The sequence below is a fragment of the Lipophrys pholis genome (assembly GCF_963383615.2).
Source record: "Lipophrys pholis genome assembly, chromosome: 13".
In the NCBI taxonomy this organism is placed as follows: domain Eukaryota; kingdom Metazoa; phylum Chordata; class Actinopteri; order Blenniiformes; family Blenniidae; genus Lipophrys; species Lipophrys pholis.
This window is the reverse complement of record NC_137632.1, coordinates 23,787,271-23,814,765: the sequence shown is the minus strand read 5'-3', so window position 1 is coordinate 23,814,765 and position 27,495 is coordinate 23,787,271. Positions and strand designations below refer to the sequence as shown.

At 43.0% G+C, this 27,495-nt stretch overlaps 1 protein-coding gene across 13 annotated transcripts in view; it reads left to right on the top strand.

Annotated features, from left to right (window-relative positions):
- caska (calcium/calmodulin-dependent serine protein kinase a) overlaps positions 1–27,495 on the top strand; it is a 143,450-nt gene that overhangs the window by 107,794 nt on the left and 8,161 nt on the right. For 3 of the 13 annotated variants that reach the window (XM_080478830.1, XM_080478841.1, XM_080478840.1), the window contains 10 exons: positions 4,514–4,591; positions 10,210–10,290; positions 14,245–14,433; positions 14,527–14,605; positions 16,132–16,217; positions 16,851–16,919; positions 18,712–18,780; positions 20,292–20,327; positions 23,926–24,122; positions 25,314–25,429. In XM_080478830.1, the coding sequence (XP_080334956.1) occupies positions 4,514–4,591; positions 10,210–10,290; positions 14,245–14,433; positions 14,527–14,605; positions 16,132–16,217; positions 16,851–16,919; positions 18,712–18,780; positions 20,292–20,327; positions 23,926–24,122; positions 25,314–25,429 (1,000 nt within the window). Of the gene's footprint in view, positions 1–4,513; positions 4,592–8,416; positions 8,465–10,209; positions 10,291–14,244; positions 14,434–14,526; positions 14,606–16,131; positions 16,218–16,850; positions 16,920–18,711; positions 18,781–20,291; positions 20,328–23,398; positions 23,441–23,925; positions 24,123–25,313; positions 25,430–27,495 lie in introns of all 13 variants that reach the window. The other 10 variants (XM_080478834.1, XM_080478829.1, XM_080478838.1 and 7 more) reach the window with 6 other exon arrangements.

Here is a 27,495-nt window from a genome sequence, read left to right as displayed (position 1 = left end):
GTTTTCCTCCTTTTCCACGGAGCATTTTCAAAAAGTTGCATTTACTCCTTGACCATTGAGAGAAAGTGTGTGTGTGTGTGTGTGTGTGTGTGTGTGTGTGTGTGTGTGTGTGTGTGTGTGTGTGTGTGTGTGTGTGTGTGTGTGTGTGTGTGTGTGTGTGTGTGTGTGTGTGTGTGTGTGTGTGTGTGTGTGTGTGTGTGTGTGTGTGTGTGTGTGTGTGTGTGTGTGTGTGTGTGTGGAGGCTGCAGATGTCTCCCTCTCTGCCCGGGTTTCACACCCTGCCCTCTCAGGACAGAACACACACACAGACACAGACACACACACGCACGCACACACACACACACACACACACCCTCACACCCCGGGGAAACAAAGCGTTCCTCTGTGGCGGTCGGTGCCACCCTCAGCCGGCGCAGCCTCCATCACTGTATCACGGAGCCTTCAGGCTCTCAGTGTTTCGCCCCGCCGTCTTTCGGGTGAGTGTGTTTTTCTCTCTCATGTCTTTTCAGGAAGACTTTGTTTGTTCTTGATTTTTTATTTTTATTTTTTTTTTCTCGGGAGACGCCTCCAGCTAACTCGAGAGTCGGCCCGGCGCGTGTGTGCGTCTTCCTCCGTTTGACATGTGTAACCAGGCTTTGGCGGAGTGTGTGTTCTCTCCGGATGCCTCCCGGGCTCCTCGGGCGCCGGCGCGGGAAGCGAGACGCCCTGGAGGAAGAGATGATGCCGGGATTCGCTCGTCACCGAGAGGGAATTAAGATCTCCCACTTTCTCCTCTTGTTTTCCGTTTGTTGGCTCGCACACTCGCAGCGACGAGGCAACGGTGGAAAAACTTCGATGCGATCTGCATCCGTGCGCGCGCCATGTCGGTCTCCGGGTTCTGCTCACATTTTAAACTGCAGGGGTCAGTTCGGGTTTAAACGATACTACACAAAGAACAACGAGATGTTGTCGAGTCCTCCCGTGAACGCACGAGGACAACGAACGCGGTAAATATCCACGAATGCCGACGAGTAACGACTCAGCCCGCCGGCGGTCGGGGCGTTCCCCAGGGTTCTGTTCGGGGAGTGTGTTGACTTTCGGGTGATCGTCGTCCCTCACAGAGGCTTCTGTTTGTTTGTTTTTGTTGTTTTGCTGGTGTGAGGCCTTCTTCCTCTTCCTCGTCTTCCTCCTGCTCCTCACCATTTGCTTTCATAGCAGCAGAAACACACATCTTCCGTCTCTTATTCTCCAACAGTTCACTTAATGTCCTGTGTCCTCTCGACCTTTTCAGGCTCGTTTTAGATCAAACTTAAAGTTCCTCCACCAGAATCCACACGGGAAAAATGAAAACATTCAGGATCCAGTTTTAGTTGTTGATGTCCATCTCTGAGGCCTTGTCAAAACCTCGTCACACTCAGACAATCACGTATTTCCAGCATTTTAATTTCGTGGAACATCCCCAGTTTGTTGACGTCTTCGCGTCACGGAAACTCCTGAAGATTCCCGAGACAAGATCCCGTTTGTACTCTGGATCTCTCCACATCTGGATTCTCACTGGAAAAAACGATCAGACTTTTCTCGTGACTTGACGACTCTTTCTTTAAGAAAGTCTGGATTTTTTTTTCACCCTGAATCGGTCGCATGTTGATATTTTCTCTGGAGCTGCAGCGAACGCCATTTTTGATGTCCCAGAATCCCTTGTGGCAGATTTCCCACGACGTAAACAGTTTGATGGAGACAGATTCTGGTTTGTCTGTAAACGTCTGAACTTTGGTGTGATGGATTTAGGAAACTGCAGGTTGAAATGAGAGGAAATTATGTCGTTTTCAAAAAGAAGCGTTTCCCTCCTTCTCCAGGGAGAGAAAGCATTTTCAAAAAGTTTGCTACTGTTTACACCGAGAGTCGGGGCATTTTCAACAAGATGTGTCTTCCTCCGTTTCCACAGAGAGAAAGCATTTTTCCAAAAATTGCGTTTTAAAAAATTTGCTAAAAAAATTGCCTTTTTCTCCTTTTCCATGGAGACAGAGCATTTTCATAAAGTTCCAGTTTGGGAATTCTTTTCAAAAAGCACTATTGCCATGTAGACGAATCCCCAAAATACTACGGAAATTTTGCGTTTTTTTTGTTTTAACCATCATGTCTGGCCTGGATCTCCTGTCAGTCCTCAGTTGGATGAAGACGTACACAAGGTGGTCAAACCGCCACTTTAAGTTTCCGATATAACGATAAAAATTTTGATTCTGAGTTAACAAGATCAAGTTTTGCTTCAGAGTTCAAGTTTTATATGCAGGCTAAACTTTGTCACAAATATAAAACTAGAACTACACTCGGTAGAGCACGGATCTTTGCCAACTGTTAGTGTCGGTGAAACACTGAGCAAGGAGCGTCTCCACGGCAACACACGCTGATCTCCTTTGACTTCCTCCATGAGGTGCATCCCTTATCCACTTTGCATTGGACACGCAGACGAAAGCATAACTTTCTCCCAACTTTCGCTGGCGAAGCTAAAAATGGTCCCTCCGTTTCGACCGTGAGGATTCCCGCTTTGTTTTGCGGCGAGCGATTTCACCAGATCAGAGTTTCGTCTGTCGCTTTAAGCCGCGTGGAACCGGAGCCGCCCGTCTGCCTCGCCGTGTCTGTCACCGACGTTACGTGGGGCCGTGCAGCAGGTAAACAACAAACACAAGCCGCTCTTCAAACGCCACGTTTCGGAGCCTCTGTGTGGGATAATGGCTGGTTCAGAAGCCTCCCTCTGCTTTGATTTGAGCTCCAGCTGCCGCCTTTGTTTCAGCTGTTTGGGGATCTGTTTTGTCTGCACACACACACACACACACACATACACACACTGCCTCTTAAACACTCCCACGCTCGTCTGTGACTAGAACCCGCTGCAGTTTATTAGTCAGCTGGGATTTTCATAAACAGAGCTCTGGTGTGCGCCGCCGTTGAAGTCAGAGAGGCGAGGAAACAGTTTCTTCTTGTCAGCAGCGACGTGTGAAGAAAGAGAGCGGAAAGCCAAACAGAGAAGTCAGACTGCAGCCGGGGAGGATCGCTCGCTCCTCGGGTTTCTTTAACGAGGTCGAACGTCTTTTTTTTTTTTTTTTTTTATGGGTTTAAACTGTGTGGGTCACAACCTCCGCGCCTTAACCCTAGTGGTTAGCACTGGCGCGTAACGGTGAGAACGTCGACGGTCTGATTCCGGTCGGGAGTCTTTACGTGTGGCGTTTGTTGGTTTTATGATTTTTTTATCTTGCTGCCAGGTTTTAGTGTGAGCGGTCGTGGGTTGGATAAACTTCACGAAGGCCCCGTTTACACGTTGTCAAATGAAAATGGAAAACTTTCGTAGCGTTTTGTGTGACATAATACTGCTCGTGACTAACTGCTTTTTCTGCACATGCTCAGTGGAGACAATCTGAACGATGTTTCCTCCGTGGTGTCATGACCCTAACCCTAACCCAGTCCATGTTCTCCTGGGACTTGGGAGTTTTATTTTGACAGTGACCGTAATAACAATCCAACTTGGTCGTCTGTCCACTGTAATGTCTGCGTATGAACATTGTTAATGATCAGATTGGATTGTTCTCTGCTGCATGTGTGCGTGTGTGATTTCATTATAAAAACAAACATGCTAACTACATAGTTTTTCTGCGTTTCTGTCGTTTCCAGACCATCGTTTTCAAAACATCGCTGTGTAAACACAAAACTTTTCTGAATCGAAAACAGAAAATGATGCATTTTTTACTTGAAACGTTATGACTCGACACTGCCATCTAGTGTACAAAATAGGAATGGCTTAAACTGTGCATCAGTCCCTTCAAAGAAATCACGTTATGCAGCTTTTCCACACTTTCACATGGTCTCGTTTTTTTCCGTCTTTTGCTTTTCCTTGATTTTTACTCCATTTGAATATTGGATCATAGGAGCTGCATTCAGAATCTGCTGTGTCTGGGTGAGCTGGACTGGCTCTGCCTACACATGCCCATCTTGGGAAGAGGAGCAAGTACTTCCTCTCGAGGTGCCATGTGCCAGAGCAGAGCTACCTTGATTGTGATTGGCTGAACCCTCAATGACACTATATAGGGTTTGATTTCTGATTGGCTCGTTGGAGCAACACACTTTTTAGAAATTGAAACAAGCCAGGGAGAGAGAGGACAGACTTTCTTCACTTCCGGGGCGTCGTTCCAGGTATGGGGACGATTATTACTGTTGGAAAACCTTTAGAAAGTGAATTTTGCATAATAATACTCCTTTAAAGAAAATGACAATAGGACCATTTATCGACTCTAGATGACCTCAGAAAACCCACATATCGATGGAACCTGCTTTTGTACGCTAGAGGACCCGTCTGTTTGGCTTCACTGTCATATTTCGGCGAATATGTAGACGACACAGCCCATCTTAAAAACAGAAGCAGAAAACAAGAAGTTCCTGTTCTCAGAGGTCAAACAAGAGTCCCAATGACTTTGAAACGTTCAAAAGGCGTGAAAACGTGCTTGTTTTTTAAATTTTCACACTTGTGTCTTCTCTGTTTCAGCTCTACGATAAGATCAACACCAAGTCGTCCCCGCAGATCAGAAACCCTCCCAGCGATGCCGTGCAGAGAGCCAAAGAGGTGAACCGACACATTGGCGCCGACACTGACTCCCACACCGGCTGTATTCAAAACCTTAACATTAGCTTAACGGATCCGAAGATGGTTTCACGTTGTGAGATTTTACGGAAATATTCACCTCGCGGTGTAATGACGTCAACTTAGAGAGCTTTTGATATGTTGACAACTTTGCAGCGTGACCGGAGATGTGATATTTTTTTAAATAGTCATATTACCCGGCTTTTCAACACTTCTACATGGGTCTCGGCCCAAAAAGAACATTGGATTCAAAGTTCATTGCGTTTCCTTGATTTTCATCCATTTAAATATTGGATCATCATATGAGCTGCATTCATATACAAAAACATTAGAAAGTGACTTTTGCATCATATGACGCCTTGAAAATCTTCCGTTTTCGTCTGCAGTGTAATAATAGATATAAGACGCCACATTGAGCCAATAGTGAGTCTCGTTTTACACGACAGACTGTAAAACTATTTCAAAGCTTCCGTCAATCACCTCCGTTCTCCTCGGATAATTTAGTCTATGTTGTTTTGTGCCACATGAGTACACACTGTGGTTTTGAATACAGCCTCCATGTTTGTCCTCTGCTTCTTCATGTAATAACTGAGTTATAACACTGGGGTAGCTGCTGGCTTTTCTCTTAAACACCTTCAACTATACACATTTCTGTCAGGCTGCAATAATCCCTCTTTATTACTAAAAAGCTTTCATTCTTTACTTCCTAACCCTTCAGTCTGCAATAAAAAATACAACAAAAAAAAAAGAAATTAATTTAGAAGATCTTTCCTCAATATTTTCATGCAACCTTCCATTTTATTAAAGTCTTCCACAAATCTCCACCTCACACTGGTCATACATCACAGCTACATGTTCCCTCCGAGACCCCTATCCTGGAATAGTGGACATTCGTCTCACTTTTTTTTTTTTTTTTTTTGCGGAAACGCGGTGAATAATAGCCCGAGGTAATCCTGAGCCCTCATGAAAAACCTGCTCTGTTTGAAGCGAAGGAGTAAAAGCTGATTTATAGCAACCTTCAGGACGGCAGGATCCATTTAAGAGGCCATTCCTCTATCTTAAAACGAGCTGAGAGTGGACGCTAACCAGGATTTTCAAACAGAAGGGAAAATGTTGTCACTGTTTAGAGGATTACCAAGACATATGAGACTAAAAATAGCTCTCTTTTTTTTTTCTTCTTTTTTTTTTTAACTTATACTTCTATGTTCACGCTGCAGGATCTCACACAGAGTTAGATGGATGATAAAAATATAGAACAGAAGGAACAAGAAAAAGCACATGAAAACATTTCGTGCTATATAAAGATTCTGACTATCACGCAAGGAAAGTAACAAAAAGATATATTTATCTTTCAGATCATGGTACGTGCAGGAACTTTCCCAGTTTTTCGCCCAGAGCTTCTGGAAACATTGCAGACACTTTGGATTTCAATGTATTTTTGCACGATCAACATCAATCCTCAGACTTTGTAGTTTTGTTGATCAGATGGTTTATTTGTCACATTATTAGTTTGTTTTATTGTGACAAGTTTAATCAGCCAAAGTGCAGAACCAGTCGCCTGGTAGGTCGGCTTTTGGGAAAACGGGATTATTTTCCTTAAAAAGTGTCACACTTGTGGGATGAGCAGAGATGAAAATGACATTTGCAGAGTTTTTCTTTGCTGTTGACTCCAGTGTCTTTGCTTTGCCTTGACGCTGGAGAAAATCTGTATCGCAAAACGGATCTGAAACTGGAACAAAACCAAGTGTGAAAATGGTCTAAAGGAGGTCCCAAACTAGTGCATGTTTCTTACCAATGAGGCAGCATTTCAAAGAGCAATAATCAGGTTTCCCAGTGGTCGTATTTACTGCTAATTGTTAAAACAATGAAGTAATCGATCACAGATTTCTTAACTTTTTGCTTCTAGTTTCTTAAAGACTCATTCAAATAGTGTTTGACCATCATGTGTTTACGGTAAATGGTTTGGTTTAGCTGAAAAGGGTATATTATGTTATAGTCCATATATATAGTGTGTGTGTGTGTGTGTGTGTGTGTGTGTGTGTGTGTGTGTGTGTGTGTGTGTGTGTGTGTGTGTGTGTGTGTGTGTGTGTGTGTGTGTGTGTGTGTGTGTGTGTGTGTGTGTGTGTGTGTGTGTGTGTGTGTGTGTGTGTGTGTGTGTGTGTTTACATGTGGATGCAGGGAGGAGTGTGTGAGGACAAACTGGGAATCCGTGCTGTGCATTGAGAGGGTTTATTTTGCAGGCGGCTGCACAAACTGCTGCCGTCTTTACGTTGTGCGCTTTGTTGAGGGAGCAATTAAAAAGTCTGCAGCGTTGAGGGAGTGTGAGGGAGTGTGAGGGAGTGGGCACGCCGCTGGGGTCGTTAATCCCAGGCCTGTTTGAGGCGGAGGGGGGTGGGGAGGGGGGCGTTTAAGACGAGCCGAGCCTCGTGTTTCATGTGGGTTTTGGTTCATGTCAAGGAGACCTGGCTAATTAGCGCCGATACGCCGCTCCGCGTCTGCCGATGGAGTCTGGTTCACGTTTCTCAGATCTGCGGACGCAGATGCAGCTGCTTTTCATTGTTTTTTTTTTAATTAATGTCCTGTGTGTTTTATGAGCACTGTGGCTGTTTACGGAGAAGCGGAAAGAATAGCAGAGAATACCAAAGTCAGTCTTTCTTTGTCTCCGGTTTTAAAAAAATGTAGAAAACTCTAATTTCTGTTGCTGCTGTTGTCTTTCCATCAAGTGGAGTTACATGCTGACCTGCAGCAGATTGAATCAGTTAGTCCGAGGAAGATTCTTTATAATCTACAAGCTGCTTGTCCGGTGACGGATGAAAAAATCGGACCGGATCGGATCGGATCGGATCGAACAACTGGAAGAGTGGAAATATACTTCTTTTTTTTTTTTTTTCTTTTTTTTTTTTTTTTAAATTGACAATTTATCTCAAACTGTGTTCTTTACTACTTTATCCGATTCTGCGTTATGGCGTGCGAGAACCAATACGGTGAAACCACAGGTGAAGGCGGGTTACACCCTGGAGGAGTCAACGATTCACCATAAGACAAACATAGAGAAACATTTCAGCCTCATTTACAAAACAATGTTCGACTAGAAACTGCATCGTCTCAACCGTCATCGTCCGTAGTTTGCTTGTCAGGCCACTAGTTGGTGCTGTTTGTCTGTAAACCAGACCAGAGAAGAGTACAATGGGAACAATCAATTTAATAAATGTGTCTACACTTATGCAGATGATGGCGAGGTAAATGTATATTTTGTGGGAGAAACTCTCTCTGTTGTGACTTCTGTTGATCTGCATGTGCAGAAAACCATTGACTGTGCACATTTCAGAAAACTTGTTTTATATGGAGACGAAAACGTCGTATTTAAAAGTAATCTTCAAAAAGTGCAGATTTCAGTAAATTTCAATGCGGTTGTAAATAAAGAGCGAAAACGCAGAAAAGGTTTGCTGTCTTAACTTGACGTGATAAATACAGAGCATTTGCGTCGATATTCAACATTAGATGCATGTTTTTGGACTGTGGGGGGATCAGAATCCTTGAAAATTTTTCATTTTTCTTTTATGAATGCAATCCGCTTCTCTAGTCTACCTTTCTGCTCTCATCAATCTAATCAAACGAGCTGTGTTGGTTTTATGGTCACTAATCTTTCTCGGCTGTAGATGACTAATCTCTCAATGACTCGGTATGTCTGGAAACTCTCACTTCTTCTTCTACGCGTTCATCACTGCTGACCGTCGCACATTCACCTCTGAGCCTTGAGAACGACCGAGTGTATAACTCTTCTCCCTGTGTCTTCCTCCACTCAAGAGTTCCTTCAGAGGCGGAGCGAGTGGCGCTTTGAAACACCTGGAATATGTAAGACCTCATCACTCTTCAGACGTGTTCAAAATACTGTCAGAGGACAGAGGAGGAAAATGACCAAATGAGGTTGGGAATACTGTCGCAGCTGCTGTACGCTGATGATGATGTGCTTTACGAGCAGGAAGAAAATATCGATGCCACACTTCTCTTGCCCCTCCCTCATTTTTTGAAGTCTTTTCATGGAGTTTTCAGATGTGTAGCAAACAGTGATACCACGATGACCTGTAGGGGGCAGTGTTGAGCAGTAAGGTTCATGTCACCCAAGAAGACAAAATAAGGATTCCTATGTACCAGGGTGACCAAATACTTGTTTTAGCATTTATGAACTTACTTTATTTATGTTTTCTGTAGAAATGCTGTCCCGCCGTGGAAAGTGACCGAACTCTGCAGTACCGCTCCGACTCATTGGGGAGCAGTGTTGAGATTAGCAGCAAATGACAGAAATGCCAGAAGTTGTCAAAGAACGGTGGCATCCTTCAAGTTGCTTTACTGCCTCCCGTTATGAATATCTAAAATGACCTGCTCTGCTTCGTTTGGTCTTTGTTTTTCTTCCAAAGAGTTTCGCTCTTCTTCTTGAGTGAGTACAACTGTAGAATAAAGTGTACGAAATAAGGAAATATGTGCAAAAATATTTTCAAACAGCAGGTATGGATACAAAACAATAAAAGTACATTAAAAGTTTAAGCAACAGGAAAAAAAATGGCAGCACTTCAGAGCTGAATGCGTCTTTTGTGGTGAAAAACTGGAGAAAGTTTGGAACTCTAAGCTGAAGCAACACCAGAATAATAAACAGAGACAGACTGAAAACCAAGGCAAGGCACAATGGCAAGGCAAATTTATTTATAGGGCACCATTCAAACATGGCATTTTGCAGTGCTTTACAAAGAAATAAAAGAAATACATTAAAGCTTTAAAAGAAATGAAAGAGATACATTTAAGCAAGCAATGAAGAATCTTAGTCCCCAGATCATTGTTACTGAATATGACAAAAAAAACTGCATTTCAGTTGTTGTGTGTGTGTTTTTTTTTACTGGACAAGATATGATGGTGGTGGCGGGGTTGCTCCACAGCCGCCCTATTAGTAGTAGAAGTACTCGTAATAATAGGATTAGGTATAGTCTGATTCGTAGTAGCCTACTTGAAATAAAAGTAGTAGTTGGGGGAGTAATATCAATCTGATCTTGAGGGTTTTGTCTTTCTGCTGGGTTTTTGTAGTCGTCATTTGTCATAATATTTTTTTGCTGAATATCAGTGAATATCTTCCAGACTGATTAAACTGAGAAAGAGCTTGAACTTTGTTTAATCAGACTGTTTACATTTGTGACCAGCTGGTAATGTGACGACAGTACAGGATTTTAACACGAAGCCTTTCGCCTCAACACACATAGTTTCTATGATTCAGGTACGATTACCTGGATGGACACACATAGATTCTCATGAAGTATTCTTGAGCCCCCCCAGAGGCCTCACCTCAACAATGCCACATTCACCAGTCAGGCGTAACATAACTGGAGCTGACATCCAACCGAGTGGCGTCCAAAGGCCAAGGGGGCGGAGCCGGCCTTGACCAGATTCCTTGACTCTTTGAGTGGCTCTCACATCGGCCGGCGGAGGTGTCAGAGGAAGTCTGAGTGGAGGTGGTGGCGTCGGGCTGAGGGGTCCGGGGGTCTGCCGGCGAGACGACTGTGAAGAGGTGCGGCGGTTTAAAGAGCCCCTCTGTGTGTGTGTTGTGTCCTCAGGTGCTGGAAGAGATCTCCTGCTACCCAGAGAACCACGAAGCCAAGGAGCTGCGACGGATTCTGACCCAGCCACATTTCATGGTGAGTGTTTTCCCGTCTTTACCTGCCAAACCTCACAGGCGGGTGCAGGAGGCCCTTTAACAAACACAAGCAGCAGCTTCACCTCCTGTGAAGGAAACGTCTCCGGGATGGAAGAGGCTGCTTTATTTGACTGGAGCAGAACCAAAACAAGACTGAAAGTACATAAAGAAATCAGCCCCTTTTTTTAAAAGTAGTTTTTACTAATAAAAAAAACTACAATTAAGTAATATTAGCTTTGATTGTTTTTCATAAGTGTGGATAAAACTTAACCAGGCCCCGTTTACATGTGAAAATGTAAAACCTTGTTTGTCTGTTTACCCGACAATGGTGCTTTGAGCCACTGAAAACACTCCGACTCCGTCTCCATGGAAACGAGGAAAACGCAAATTTCCGACTCCCAGTATTTATTGTCAAAGTTATGAAACTTTATGTTTCTTAATGAGGCTTCCATAGAGGGAAACATGCGATGATGTCAAGTATTAGAATATGATACTTAAGTAGACGGTTCTAAGTTCTTGTTTTTTTTTTTTTTTTTTAAATAACAGTGCACTTTCACTTGTCCCAAATTTACACCGTCACAATCCTCACTAAGACCCCATTTCTATGACAACGGTGCTCAGAGCCGCTGAAAACATAACTTTTCTAAACCGCTGCGACAGCTCATGCTCACCACGGCCGTAGTAACTAGTAGTTCTGCACATGCTCAGTAGATGGACAACAAGAGCAATGTTTCCTCCAGAGTGTCACGACTCCCAGTCCATATTCTCCTGGGACTCGGTAGTTTTATTTTGACAGTCACCCTAATAACAATTCACCTTGGTCCTCCGTCGTGGCCGGTCATGCTAACTGCATCGTTTTCAGTGTTTCTGCTGTTTCCGTGGAAATAGGCATAGTTTTCTAAACGTCGTCGTGTAAACGTGAAACTTCTCTGAAACAAAAACGCCGTCGCGTAAGTGGAGCCCTCGTTCGCTTTTTGAACTGAAAAAACTCAACGTCTACCACAGTAGAAGGTTATCCGAGACAGTACGGCTTCATCTGGGTGGACAAATACGTTGAAACGCAAACATTTAAACAGAATTCCTTGTAGCTTGGTCAGTCTTTGACGATATTGACGTCTGTTCCACATGTTGACATGAAGATAGACCAGGTTATGCGTCCACAATGTTCATAATAAAAACATTTTATATTGAATGTTCATTACATGAATCAAACCCAGCGGAAGTAAAGTTCCGCACTCAGAGAGTTCTGAATGTTCAGCTCAAACTGTAGGGAAAGAGTAGAATCCGTCTGCATGCTGGATTTATTACGGGTGAGGATTTCAAGTGTTGGAGGATGTGACCTGCAGGATTTAATCCAGCGGAGGGAAATTCCTCCCGGGGCCTGTCAGCAGCTTCTCCCGTTAATCCGTTCACATTAATGCGTCTGATTTCCACGCCTGATCAAAGGCCTGCGGAATATCAGCGGGACGAGCGGGCGGGAGGAGGAGGGTGGAGGAGGAAACTGCAGGGAGAGATCCCAGCGTGGCGATGACGAGGGGAGGGCGTGGCCGGGGTCATCGAGGCGTGTCTGATGCGACGGGTCAGAGGGCCGGCGCCGTCATCACGCTACGTGAGCGCAAACTGACGTGTCCTGCATTCCTGAGAGTTCAAGTGAGAGCAGAGGAACCGAGAGGAGCTTCCAAACCTTGTTTTTTCGAGTGTATGAGTGGATCGAAGGAGAATGAAAACACTGTAGAAGAGCTCAACGTGGCGGCGAAGGAGAATAAGATACTTTCCTGTTTCGCTTAAAACTGAAATATCAAATAAATCCAGCAGTAATTTACAACCTTTTTAACCTGAATCCACCGAGATCTCCTTCAAGGACATTTACACAACGTTTTCAAGTGAAAGCTTTCAACTTTTGTGGATTGCAACACTAATTTTAGTCATATGTTTAGTTTTTTGTTGTTTTTAAGTGCTTCAGGTTCATGTGTTTTACTGGAGTAACTGAAACTGAGTAACTCAATATTCACTGTTTTCTCATCAATATTCACTGTTTTAGTTTAATTTAGTAATGAAAGTATCTTCAAGGATGATGGAAATTAAATGAAAATAATCCTTATTTTGTTTCATACAAAATGCAGCCGATGAAAATGAAGCAGATTCTGGAACAAATCCTGAACTCACACAGTTTTCACTTGATTTAATGACGTTTTCGCGTCAAACTAAAGTCTCACTGTTTATATTATAAAGTAGGAAGAGATATTTGAATGAAAACGAGACAAGAAAAGCTCAGATTTTGACCTTCTCTGATGCAAGAACCCTTAACTACTGAGTGTTTTTTAGTTTTCTTTGTCTTTCTTTTTAAAAGATTAAAAGAGAAAAATCTAAACACCCTCCTGTCTCTCTTCAACTGCGCTTCTCTGATCTGTTCCCACTTTCTTTCTTCCTCATCGTTTCTCACCTAATCTTTTTTTTTTGCAGCTCTCCCACACAGCATGTAGTTAACCCCCTCATTAACACACACACACACACACACACACACACACACACACACACACACACACACACACACACACACACACACACACACACACACACACACACACACACACACTCCTCTGTGCCTGACGCTGTTTGACATGTTAGTTGGAGGCAGTTCTGTGTCTCTGATCTGCCTTCCCCCCCCTCCAGTGTTGGGGAAATGCCGAGGGGCAGACGTTGAGATTTAATTTCTGTCTTCTGAAGCTCGGGGCAGTTTGTTGAAATGGACTCGTCCTGAATGAAGTTTAATCTAAAACAGATGCAACCAGAAGGCAGGAATGATTTAGAGCAAGACTGTGTGTTGCTCCAACCAGCCAATCAGGAATCAAACCCTATATTGTGTCATCGGGGGTTTAGCAAATCCCAATCAAGGTAGGCCCTCCCTTTGACTCCTCCCACAATTGGGCAGCTCTGCTCTGGCACATGGCTCCACGAAAGGAAGTACTTCCTCCTCAGTCCAGCTCACACAGACACAGCAGATTCTGAATGCAGCGCCTATGATCTAATATTCTATTGACTGAAAATCAAGGAAAAGCTAGATTTGGCAAATAAACTTTGGTTGTATAATATGACCCATTTAAAGTTTTAGAAAACTTACGGAAATGATCTAACTGGGGTGGATATAATAGTAATTATTATTATCATAATTTTCAAATATAATTAATTACCATCGATCATGATATTTCAACGGTGTCGCCTCTGGTGTCACGGCAAAAACAGTCTGCATCCAAAATGCATCCGATTTTAGCTTCTGCGCAACTTTACATGCTAAAAATAACGAGAGCTACACTCGGTAGAGCGCAGGCCTTCGCCAACGCCAGTTTTGTTTGCGGAATCGAGTTAGCATTGCGAGCATGATAGCCATTGGCTCATTTTGATGACTCGGTCAGGTAGCTACATCACCGTGTGAAACACACAGCAGGGGGCGTCTCCATGGCAGCAGACGCTGATCTCCTTGGATCTCCTCCATGTGGTGCCTCTCTCATCCGCTTTGTATGGGAAAAAAATGTTCGCAGTTTTTTGGGATTTATTAAGAAGTAGTTGGTCGTTAACCTCCCAAAAGAAGATTTCATGCAATTCGGGTTAATAGTTTTTGCGAAAAGTTGGTAAAATACATACATACATACAAACCAATAAATAAATACATGCAGCCAAAAGCATAACCTATAACTTTTGTTGGCAAAGGTAAATATGATATAAGCAGTTACTTTGTATTGTGTTTATTCTTATATTCGCTAGTATCTGTGGACCCAGTTCAATGAGAACCATATTTGTAATCCCAGTTGCAATAGCAGTAGTTGATATCAGTCATCAGTCATTTTCTGTAGTAATTGTTTTGGTTTTTCTGAAAATATAAACATTTTCATCATGTGTAGTTACTCCGTGCCACTACAAAGAAAAGCTTAAATTAAAGGTCGGTCTTGGTTCACAGGCCCTGCTGCAGGCCCACGACGTGGTGGCCCACGAGGTTTACAGCGACGACGCCCTGCGGGTGACGCCGCCGCCCACCTCGCCCTACCTGAACGGAGACTCGCCGGAGAGCGCCAACGGAGAAATGGACCTGGAGAACGTGACCAGAGTGCGGCTGGTCCAGTTCCAGAAGAACACAGACGAGCCCATGGTAGGCGGTGGAGGACGAGCGATTTAGGAACTGAACTTTGCTCAGCGTGGTGTCACTGCTGACGGCGTCTCTGTGTCGGCCGCTTCCCTGCAGGGGATCACGCTCAAGATGAACGACTCAAACCACTGCATCGTCGCCCGGATCATGCACGGCGGGATGATCCACAGACAAGGTGCAGTTCTCCTCCTGACATTTACACCAACACTTTGCAAAAAAAACAGACTTTTAGATAAAATATAAATTACATATGCTGAAATATACAGGCTAAAATATAATAATTTAGGCGTAAAACAAAGTAGAAAATTGTAAACACAACGGTGAAATAAAAAAACACAACAGAGAAATCAAAATAACAGTGCAATTCTCATTTATTCCTGGGCAAGTCAAGTCAACTTACCTTATTTTCATGTGCTGCTTTAACATGTATGTATTACCTTCGCCAATGTAAGTTGGGGAGAAGATTATCTTTTTGTTTGCGTGTATTTATTTATTATTTTGACTTGACCAAGAATCCTGTTTACGTGACGTTTTCAAGTGAAAACAGAAAAGTTTTGTGTGTCTGTTTACAAGGCAATGGTGCTTGGAGTCACTGAAAGCACAACTTTTTGAAAACAGATTTAACCGTGGAAGTTTTTGAGAAAAAATGAGAAAACGTCCATGTACTCCCATTTATTTGTTATTTTGAAGAGGGGTGTTTTTTTCCCTTTTTTCTCTTCTTTTTTTCCCCTTTTTTCCTTCTTTTTTTCCATTTTTCTTTCTTTTTTCCCCCCCAGTGTACTCCCATTGATTGAAAAAACAAACAAACAGCACCAACTAGTGGCCCAACATGCCAACGACATAGTTTTCAGCGTTTTCCATGGAAATGGACATTTTTCTGAAACGTGAACGATGCGTTTTCACTTGAAACATCATGTCAACGGGGCCTTGGTGTCTCAACTGAAAGCCTGAAAGTGTTTCACTCGTCACAGTTTGGATTCGAACCGTGAACACATCGTCGTGAGTTGACACTGCTTAACCACTGCCTGTAGACATTTTACTCTATTTACTTTATTCACTCTATCAGGGGAAGCCTTTATTGTTCTCCGCTACTTTACAATGCAAACAACTCTTGGATATATTAAGAAATCAATAATGAAAATGGCCGTTTATGGCATTTATTGTGTTTGTTTTATTACGTTTCTCCCATTTACTTACAAACAGCCTCACGCAAATATAAATCTCAATCTGTAATTGTAAACAAGGCTAGTGAGAGCAGCATTAAAACCATTTAACACACTAGAACCGATGCATAATATTGGCTTTGTTGACTTGTTGAACAAATAATTTTACCGTCACGGCAATAATATCGTCTCCGTGGGAAGGATTACGTACTTTGAGCTGAGTGTAGCGGAGAGTGCTGCGGTTCTTACAAGACATTAAAATAAGTCGTAAAGAGACGCGCAGGAAAACAGAATGGCACATTGGAGCACAAATACAGTTTACGGTGTAATGACAGAGAAACAACCACGGATTCAAATATCTACAGTCTGCTGCGGTTCAGCTGGTCGAGCTGCTTCCACCTCCGATCAGGAAACGTAATGAACTCTCAAGGTCGAGAACCTGTGTGTGTGTGCGTGCGTGCGTACGTGCGTGCGTGGAGCAACAGAGGTAAGTGACTCACGGTCCAGTACTGAGTAAGTTTTCTTTTTATACTTCCAGGAACGTTGCACGTTGGAGATGAGATCAGGGAGATAAACAGCATCAGTGTGGCCAATCAGACGGTGGAGCAGCTGCAGAAGATGCTGGTGAGTTCTGTGTGTGTGGGTATTTTTTTACATCTGCACTTGTGAGGAAAGCTTTTAGATATGGCGGCTGATAGCACGACTTTGACAGAAACCTTTAAAGTTTAAAGATTTGGAAGGTGAAAAAAACCCACTAAAAATTTTCTTCCACGGTCAAAAAATAAAAATAAATTCTATTTCCATCTAAACACGGGTATTTCACATCGTTCCATTAACTGTTTGAATTTCATGGTTTTGTCAATAATTACAAGGCCTCCAAATGGATTTGAGCTCCTTTCTTATGTTTGGTCAACCGTATGAGAGGTTTTCTTTTACTTGAATATGCAACACGTTGTTTGAAATGTATGTTAAACACTTACTTGATAATGGCTTTTGATTGTAAAAAAAAAAAAAAAGTACATTATGGGCTTGATAAATCAAGTGAATTGCCAAAGCTTTTGTACCGGATCACGTTAGATTGTACAAGTGTGTCCTATAAAGTGTTTTTTGAGTGTATAAAGCTGTTTGAACAAAAGTTCCGAGTTTGCGTGCGTGCGTGCGTGCGTGCGTGCGTGCGTGCGTGTTCAGGGATAAAGTGGTACGCTGGGATGATAATACCATGAAACTGAATATTTGTGTGTGTGTGTTTGTCCACAGAAGGAAATGCGAGGCAGCATCACCTTCAAAATCGTGCCGAGTTACCGGACGCAGGGCTCCTCGTGTGAGGTAACACCTCCCCCTCTTCCTCCTCCTCCTCCTCTTCCTGCACCTTTCATCTTCACTGCTGATTGTGAAGCTCCTGATCTGGTTACTAACTGCTCGCCTGGTTACTGAGCGTGTGTGTGTGTGTGTGTGTGTGTGTGTGCGTGTGTGTGTGTGTGTGTGTGTGTGTTTTGCTGTGTTTCGCTGGGGCTTGGTCAGAAACTTTTGCACACCAATTTTACAACCAAGATACCGGAACTCCTCCTCCTCCTCCTCTTCCTGCTCTAAACTCGTACCGACGCCGAATACACCTGTGCGCTCCGCAGCACACACACATTCTGGTTTTTGTGGTTCGCTGGGACAACGTCCCTAATGATGAACCTTTTTCTAAAGCGGCGACCGGTCGGAAACCAGCGGGTGAAATAGCCACTCACATCTTTTTACTCCATCAAACTTTAAAGACTGATCCACGACCAGTGTGTGCACCAGGCATCCCTATAACATTCCATTAAAAAATGGGAGAGAAAAGTGAGCAGAGCAACTCAGCTGTGTCATTCTCTAATATTAAATAAGTTTATATAAGCAAAATGAAACTCAAGGATCCTTAATGAAGTGGTAGGCTTCCAGGTTTGTTCTGAATTATGCGCTACAGTGTTTTATTCACACGATTTCACATTGCATTAATCGTATTACACAGCGGTTAGTGTATGAACTGTGTACTCTGTATATTTGCTTTGTGTATAATGTAATATCCCTTTTCATTTAATGGGTTTTGTTGTGTTCTGAAGCCACTGACAGATGAGCTTTAACAGTTACTTAAAGAAGATATTATATTCTTATTGAAATGTCACTTCTTACATTTAGACATTTGGAAAAAGGCGAGTTTAAGAAGAAAATCTAAGTCCCGAAAGGTTTAAATCGAGCAGCACTAAAAGGTCTTCTTAGGACATCCACTCACATGCTCCAGCCACATAAGATGTTATCTGTAATTGGTCACATTATTTTAAGATGATCTGATAAAGATACGAGGAGCCAGGTGCAGAGTCTGAACTAGGAAACGACGTGGTTTGGGTGGTTTCCTATATTCAGGCCTGAAGACACCGACATTAAATGAAGTTCAAACCACAGACATCCTTTGAGTTTTTTTGGTGACAAAGAACGACTGAATCCAACTACAAGCCACTAAACCGTCTAACTAGGGGAGCTGACTCGTCACTTTTTGCAAAAAGCAAATGTTAAAGCTTCAAACTGTTTCGGGTTTCTCTTTGTATTTAGCTCTTTTTGCAGAAACTTCTCATTTCATTGGTGACTTCTTCACTTTCTTCTACTTGCTCTTATTGAAGCCCATTCTATTTAGAATCAACTCCCAAGAAAAAAAAATAAAAAAAACTTTGAACCTTTATTAAGCTGTAAAATCATCTACTTGACCACCGGTGCATGTAGCTGTGGCTTCATGACCTCCACTGCTCAGATGAGTGTCTCGTGTTTATTTAGCGCCCCCCTGTGGCGATATGGGAAGATGTGCAGGCTGAAAGCGGGGCTGCTGGTGACGTCGTCTCCCATGACGCATTTCATTGCGTCACCACTGTGGTTGGTCGCCAAATACTCCCTCTCCATTGTGTGTGTGTGTGTGTGTGTGTGTGTGTGTGTGTGTGTGTGTGTGTGTGTGTGTGTGTGTGTGTGTGTGTGTGTGTGTGTGTGTGTGTGTGTGTGTGTGTGTGTGTGTGTGTGTGTGTGTGTGTGTGTGTGTGTGTGTGTGTGTGTGTGTGTGTGTGTGTGTTGATTGCGTGTTGCTGACCTGTATGTCTTATTTCAGAAAGACTCCCCCAACACCTCCAGGCAGTCCCCTGCCAATGGCCACTCCAGCATTAACAGTTCTATATTGGTAAGGACCCCCCCCCCCCAAACAAACAGACCCTCCACCATCTCTCTCTCTCTCCGCTGGATCTCATGCGTCACACTGATGTGTCCTGTTTACTTCTCTTACGTGTCCGTGTCCATTACTGCTCTTGTTTTATTTCACTTTGATGGTCACGGTTGCGGTGGCACTACGTCGGGGGTCTGCAGCCTTTATTAGTCACATTGAGCTTTTCGTGTTTCCAGCCAGAGCCGCGCTGTGCGACATGCAGCAGGATTATAACAATAAAGTCATCCTAATGAAGTTTCAGCTCTTCTTCTAAACTGAGAAATTTTACCCATCAATGTGCAAAATAAATTTGCAGAAAGAGAAAGTGACGATCACTTAAAAGGAAGAGAAATCTTCACAGAAAAAATAATACATATATAGGAGCAAAGTAAGTGAATGTTGCTTTTCAAGTAAAAAGGGTCCAGTTATGGAACAAACTAGAAAAGGACGCAAAAGATTCTAAAACACACCGTAGATAAAAAAAAAATATATAAGAGAGATTAAAACAAGATTTTTATTGAAAAACAAAGAAATTACGAAGGAAAATCAAACAAACAACCTGTAAACTGTATTTCGTTGTAATTAAAAACCAACAAACGATTAATCTCTGTATCTAAAAAAAGCCTAATGTTTTATCCAGATATTTCTTGTCCGCCGATTTAATCATGCTACGAATTCAAAACTTTGTTAGAGATTACTTTTACTTCCACTACTTTTGACTAAAACATCCTGACAGTGGAAAAAAAGTAGTTTTTTTTACACTCCTCACCTCATAAACTGGCACAGAAAGGTGGTTCAGTTTTGGCTGTACGTTTCATACTTCTTCTCTAAACTCTCACTTATAGGAAATGATATAAAATGTTTTTATCACAAATGTTAATGAAGGAAACTCCCCCTCCCCCCCTTTTTGTGGACTCTCCTTGCATATTCCACCTCCTCAAACTATAAGACATTAAAAATAATTATTTCTTAGAAAGATCATCTGCAAAATGAGACAATTAATAAATCAATCTATGAGGCGCTCCAGACTGCAGACCCCCGCTCGAGGTCAGAGAGCCCCTCCCCCGCCCTCCGAGTCGCTCCAGTGTTTCTTCCCCCGTTCATCTGTTTGAGCCGAAGGCCCCACGTGTCCGATATCTCAGTTAACAAATTGGTGTGCCTCTCTTGAACCCCGCTGCACGCCGCACCATCCCCCCGGTGGTCACAATGGGCATTGCAGCGCCGTTGTTTCCCCCCTGTTAAGGCTCCAGACAGACACTGTGCGCTGGTGATGCTGCGGCTGCTTGGCTTGCTCTCTGCTTGCTTGGTTCCACAGCCAGATCTGATTCAACAGATGAGAATCTCTCTCTCTCTCTGTCTCTCTCTCCCCCTCTCTCTCGTTTCCACTCTCTGTGTTTTGCGTTGCTCACTGAAAGTGCACACGTGGCTTGTTAAAGTGCCCTGTCTTGTTTAATCTTATCTCTCTGCCGTCGACGGTTTTTCCCTCGCAGGACCTCCCGTCCACCATCCAGCCCAAAGGCCGACAGGTAACTGACGCCGCTCACCTGAGCTCGCCGCTTGCTCCCCCTCCCCTTCCACACACGAGTGTGTGTGTCTCATTCCCCGTTTACACGACGTTTCAAGTGAAGATGCATCGTTGGGTGTTTTTGTGTGTTTTCGTTTCAGAAGTGTTTTACGTTTACATGACAACGTTTTGTAAACGATGTCCGTTTCCACGGACATTTCAGATCCACTGAAAACGAAAAAAAACTTGCGTTTTCAGTGGATCTGAGCACGTTGCCATTGGAAACCGACTCCCAAATTGCTACCAAAGTTTTCCATTTTCACTTGAAAACATTGTCGTGCAAACGGGGCCTTCGCTTCTTCCCACCCTTCTTCTCTGAATCACCAAACACTGACGGCCTCTCACCCATCTTGCAGGAGATTAACTCAGATTAACACCAGGAGTTACGAACAAGAGCATTTATATTAAAGGTTTTCGATGCCTTTACACCCGGCCTGATCAAGCACATTGAAGCATTACAGCAAATAAATGTAAATTGATCTCTCGCAAAATCCAAACTTTAGGCAAAACACAGAAAATTCAATAAACGGCAACACGTGTACGCAAACTCCAGCTGAGCCGATTTGCCCCACTTTGTTATACGTAATACAAACAATGATGAAGTGTTTTTAGAGGTAGAAAAATCACATTTCGGGTTGTACTTTATTCTATCGGATTAAACTCTGAACAGTGTTTTGCACGATCTAGTAAACACGTCCGCTGTTCCTCCTTCATGAAATCAAACTCACTAAATGGACAGTGTGTCTTATTTTGATTGTACAACATTACGTTTGTGCCCGTTTTTTTTTTTTTTTTAAATCATATGACCCTCAGTTGTTTTCACTGGCACCCAGTCAAAAGTGCGATCGGACAAACGTGTCTCTAAAACTCCCAAATATTTCCATCTGGCTCGGCGCCAAAACCGTGTGACATTTAAACTCAGTGATTCAGACCCGAATAAGTTGCAGCTGTCGAGCTTCTATCGCTGCACAGAGAGCAGCGGACACGAAGCGTCTGCATTCTAAATGCGATTTGTTTCGAGGGGGAAATGAGATTGTATTGATCTGGAGAACTTAATGCTTCCCTGTTAAAGTCCGAGAGGAGAGCAGCCGGGGCGGTGACAGAGCACACGCATCAGTCAGTGTGGGTGTGCAGACATCCAGGATAATAACTGAAACACACTTATTTTGATCCTTCTTCCTTCGTCTGCACTTTCAAACACTTTTTTTTTTCTATCTCGGGACTAAATATCGAAGTTATATTACAAGTAAAGTCTCCATATGTGGAGTATCAACATTTGCAATGATAAAACCAGATTTTGTAATTTACCAGAAGTGTAAACTGAACATAATGATGCTTGTTGGGTCATTTCTTTTCCTCCCTTTTACATGAAAATGTGGGTTTCACCCATGAAAACATTAATTTAAGTAAAAAGAAGAAGAAATTGAAAATGCCAATATAGAATGTGATTTAATAATAATGAAAATATAAATAAACTCAATTATTTGCTTTCCACATCTGTGGAAAATGAATAAACTAACAAAATCGCCCACATCTCAGGTTCTGTGAACCCATGGTGGGATTCCAACCTGCGACTCTCAAAAACACAAGTTTGCTTCTGTAACGTCTGGCCAACAATGCACCCAGTAAATATAGTCAATATACTGAGAATCATATAGTACTGCTGTTTCACTACGTTCTTCTTTTGTTCTGCCCACTAAAAACAGGCCAACGACCTACGTTTGGGTGGCGACCACCAGTTGAGAACCGCCGCTTTAGATCAGCATGCCTTCATTAGAATTATTGGAGATGGAGTCTTCATTAGAGGCGGAGCCTCAGTCCCAGTAGTTTCTGAGTATCTCACCGGGTTCGTCACGGTTTGGAGAACGAACTATATGAAGAGCTTTACTGGCGTTGAACCAGCAGTTCCATCACTGAACTCTGCTTTTGTAACAGTATTGTAAACTCTGTGCATGGTAACAATGGCACAGGCATTGTTTAACCCTGCAGTTACGGTTTAATTTCTCCATTTCCTCACAAGTGTCTCTCACACTCTGAACTTTTTCTGACGTTTTTCTTTTTGGGTATATTTTTCTTTTCTGAGACATTTTCCAGTTTTGGGACATTCTTCTTGTCCTGTCAGTCAAATACAGTAATAATGGGGGTTTTCTGTTGTCATACAGGGACATCTAGTGGTCACAGATGGAATGTACCAGTATGTTTTTAAATATTCTTTATTTTTATTTTATCTTTATTAAACCAGGTGAGTCCCGTTGTGATCGCATGATCTCTTTTTGAAAGGAGCCCTGGCCAAGACGTCAGCAGTTGCAGTTGCATGCAAGAGACGCTAAAAGATCAAAACACACGTTATAAAATATACCGAAATATATATATATATATATAATATATAAATGACTGCTTTATATATGTTGTTGGCACAACCAAACAATGAAAAAAAAAAAGACTTATAATCTTGGAAATGCAGTAGACATTTCACCACTCAGTGGTCTCAAGGCAAACACAGAGACATTCTCACATTGTCCACGGTGTTTGGACACAATGAGAGCAACTAGAGATTCAGTTCCCAAACACAAAATCTATCTCAGGAGTGGGAATCAACCCGCCAACGTCCCCAAAACAGTTGAAAGATAAACTCAACGTCTGTTCAAAACTCTTTCCCCTATAACCCTCATCCCATCTCAGTGTGGTTCTTCGTGTTTCCCTCCCGACGTCCCTCACCGCCTCTCCACGCCATGCTGCCTCTGCTGATGCTGAGGGACACTGTCGAGGTGAAATTGCGTGTAGTGACCAGCAGAGGGCAGGAGGAGCCACACCAGACTTAATCCAGAAGCTCTGCGGTCTTACTTTGACTTCATGCTGACAAGTCTGACAGGGGCAATCTTAAGAGGGGATATGACTTTCACAATTAAACACCTCCCTCCCCCACCCGACCCCAGCAACCCCGCCTCCCCCAGCCCCGGCCGCAATACTGCTGTTTAGACCTTTGCATTAGGTGTTTGGCTGCATGATGTGTATGATGCTTTCAAATCCTAGATTGTATCCAGACCTCCAATCAAGGACAAAATGTCAGTTAAGGTAAGAGACAGCCCCCGCCCCCGTCCCCACCCGCTCAAAAAAAAAAAAAAAAGACGTTGAAAAGACAATAACTCCCTCCACACTTTAATCTGCTACACCTCGCTGTTGTTTGGATTTGATGGACACATAAACAATGTCTGTGCCGTAATTGCCAGTGCATAAAGAGGCTCATTAATAGCACAGCTGTGTGTCTGGATATATTTCGTGCGTCCTGGGAAACCAGCTTTCCGCCTGGCAACCGTAACCCCCCCCCCCCGTGATCTCGTGTCCCCCGAGAGTCGTCTGCTCATTAGTCCGAGCCGATCTGTCAAAACATGCACACCACTTTTATCTTCCTCTGCTTTTATCACTTTACATCATCGGCTTCTTTCAGTCAGATGAAGAAGGAAGATGTTTTGCCAAACCCCCACCCCCCTAAAAAGAAAAAATAGCCCCATGCGTCATTCCTCAACTCATGGCTGTAACTCTGTCCTTTCCCACCGCAGATCTACGTGAGGGCCCAGTTCGAATACGACCCCTCCAAGGACGAACTCATCCCCTGCAAAGAGGCCGGCATCCGCTTCCGCGTGGGCGACATCATCCAGATCATATCCAAGGACGACCACAACTGGTGGCAGGGGAAGCTGGAGAACACCAAGAACGGCACGGCGGGACTCATCCCGTCGCCGGAGCTGCAGGAGTGGTGAGGACACGCCAAGACTAAAGCCACGATTCCCACCGGAGACTCGTGTTCAGGATCTCCACTGAAGAGTTTCGTTTGGTCTTTAGGGAATCGTTCCAACACAAACACCTCAAATCATCACTCAGTGTTCGTCTGCAGGACTTGTTTTATCTGTCCCAGGAGTTCTTCTCTAGATCTTCATCTGTTGAAGCCTATAGATGATGGCGGATCAACACGGTAGATCAGGGCTGGTAGTTACTCTCCTGAAGGTAAAAGATGATATAAACTAGAAAGGATTTAAAGAGCCAGAACAACATATTTCACCTGGTTTTGCTTATTTGTTTTACATACTGTATATCTAAATTCCCCACAATGTCCTCAGTCTGTCTCGTTACGCTTCTGGAGACACGTTTGAATGACTGCAGCTTTGAACAAAACAAATCTGCTCGAAAAATCTTTTTTTTTTTTCTAGTATTTCTCTGCATGTTTACTTTTATAATAATAATTCGTTCAATATAAAGTTTCAAACCCATCAGAAGTGCAAAACGACCAAATGTGGCATATTTATCAATGCCAAACTGTTATACTACATCAATTCTATCAATATTTATGTGAAATACTCTGTGTGTGTGTGTGTGTGTGTGTGTGTGTGTGTGTGTGTGTGTGTGTGTGTGTGTGTGTGTGTGTGTGTGTGTGTGTGTGTGTGTGTGTGTGTGTGTGTGTGTGTGTGTGTGTGTGTGTGTGTGTGTGTGTGTGTGTGTGTGTGTGTGTGTGTGTGTGTGTGTGTGTGTAATCTACTGTGTAGAGTAGTCCAAAACACTTCTACTCTATAAATCCAGAAGACGTCCTCACTGGAGCCAGAATGAAAGTTCTTTTGACGTCTTTCTTGGACGTTGTGTTTACGTCTTGTCTGGACGTCAATGAAAATACTTTTAAAGAAAGAGGACAGGTCATCAGTCTATCACAGGACACACACACACACACACAGGGGCAATTTAGCATGACCAATTACAATCACATGTTTTAGGAACGTGGGACCAAACCAATAAGCAGTGCAGTGTGCATTAAGCTTCCTGATCTACTTCCCTCATTATTTTTGATGACGAATCAATGATTCTACAGGCAGTTGGACTCGACAGACCGACTGCTCGTGGCCTGCCCGACGTTGAGTGCGATCTAACCCGTAACCCTGCGGTTGTGTTTGTGCGGCAGGCGGGTGGCGTGCATCGCCATGGAGAAGACCAAGCAGGAGCAGCAGGCCAGCTGCACCTGGTTTGGCAAGAAGAAGAAACAGTACAAGGACAAGTATTTGGCAAAGCACAACGCAGGTACGCCGTGCACACGCACACACTGACATTGTTTGTCACGCCACGCGTTTGTGCATGTGTTTTCCTGAACGTGTGTGTGTGTGTGTGTGTGTGTGTGTGTGTGTGTGTGTGTGTGTGTGTGTGTGTGTGTGTGTGTGTGTGTGTGTGTGTGTGTGTGTGTGTGTGTGTGTGTGTGTGTGTGTGTGTGTGTGTGTGTGTGTGTGTGTGTGTGTGTGTGTGTGTGTGTGTGTGTGTGTGTGTGTTGGGATTTCAGAATTGGGTGAAAGCTTGTCAGAGCCCGATCTGTAAGAACAACCCGAATTGTTATAAAATATAATGTAATAAAACCCAAAATGTAATAACTGGTCAATAATGTAACTGAAGCCCAAACTTAAAAACTTTTAATAATACATTATTGGGCAGCTAAAATGTTTTTCTCCTCATAGTGTAATAATTTTATTACGTCATAAAGTGAGTCATTGACAATGAGTTCTAAAAGTTTGGACTGTTTCTAAATAAATATACTTTATATACAGTTTATGGTATTTATGTTGGATTGCTGTTCTCTAGAATCTGTTATCTATTTGTCCATTCATCAGTGTATAATAATGTATAACATTAAACATATTAAGATCACATTTTAAATTCTTGTTAAATTCTTTTTGACCAGTTATTCCATTTGATCATATTAACTACATTTTGAACTCAACATTATCAAGCAGTTATTACGTCTCAGGTTTTATTACGTTCTATTCTAGAACAATTCCTGTTGTTGTTACACATCGGGCTCTAACCAGGCTTTCTGCTTTTGTACGCTGGTGACGGCGGGTCTGCTGCCAAGCATTTGACCTCACCGGGTAATAAGAGAGCACATGGGCTGACCCCAGTGTTTCTCTGAGGTATGCTTGCAAAAAGGTTGGAGACCTTTTTCCTATGAAGGTTGAAGTCGCTTTATCTCTTGATTGCGATTTATTATCCCTCAGGATTAAGATAGTGTCTCTCCATCTATCTATCTAAGCTCCAGACTGAATATATATATATATTTAGCAAATATCCCCTTCTCATCAGCCCGGGTTCAGACCCCCGCAGTGCCAGGAACATGTATGTAAACAGATCTGCCAGCGTTCGCTCTGGTTGCAGCCCGGCTGACAGGAGAAGCTGCTCATGCAGCAGAAACCTTATATGAGCACAGGAGGAGGAATCGCGGGCCGCCGTTGGGGAGCGACCAGCATGTATTCAGCAATTTTCCCTCCCTCTGTTGGCGAACCGGCACGTGTGCCTCGCCGTTTGGCAACGCAGTCGCCGGGGTGAAATTAAGAGCTGCAGGAGCAGAAAGGTTTGGAGGCGTCTGGACGCTGACACGAGTGACACTTCTCCAGTATCGTCGCCATGTGTCGGCTTGTGTAACCGGGCGGGAGTGTTGTGGGGTAAAAACATAAATATCCCACCGCACGTGTTTGTGACTGGCGGGGGAGGGGGAGGGAAAGTTTAGTGCTCAGACAGAGAGCGAATAGGTGTTTGGAGATACAGTAGATGCATTACATAACACGTTTGGGCATTTTAAATGTAATAAAACCAATAATGTTAACGTTAATGAAGTATTTATTTATTTATTTATGATAATAATAATAATAATAATAATAATAATAATACATGAGTTATACTGTATTTCTTGGTAGTAAGTAAAGCTAATTTATGAAGCTCCTCATCTTTTTGTTCCTTCTTTTACATAGATTTGCTTACATAATTATCTAATCCTGTTTTTCTCTTTACTTTCTATTTTTAGAACGTCTCATCCGTTCTGAGTATCCGGTGCATTTAAAAGTGTGCAGATCAATTCTATTTCAGTAAAACTCTATCGTTTATAAAGCACCAGTTACAAGACAGTCACTTCAAGGCGCTTTTGCAGAGAAAAACCGACGACTCCACATGAGCAAGTCACGGAAAAAGGAAAATAGTTGGATTAACTTAATTGAATTGCTTCAATTGTTAACATCTAAATGAATTAAGTTCTTCCAATTTAAGTTAACGAATTAGATTAAGTTCGAAGAACTTAATTCATTTAGATGTTAACAATTGAAGCAATT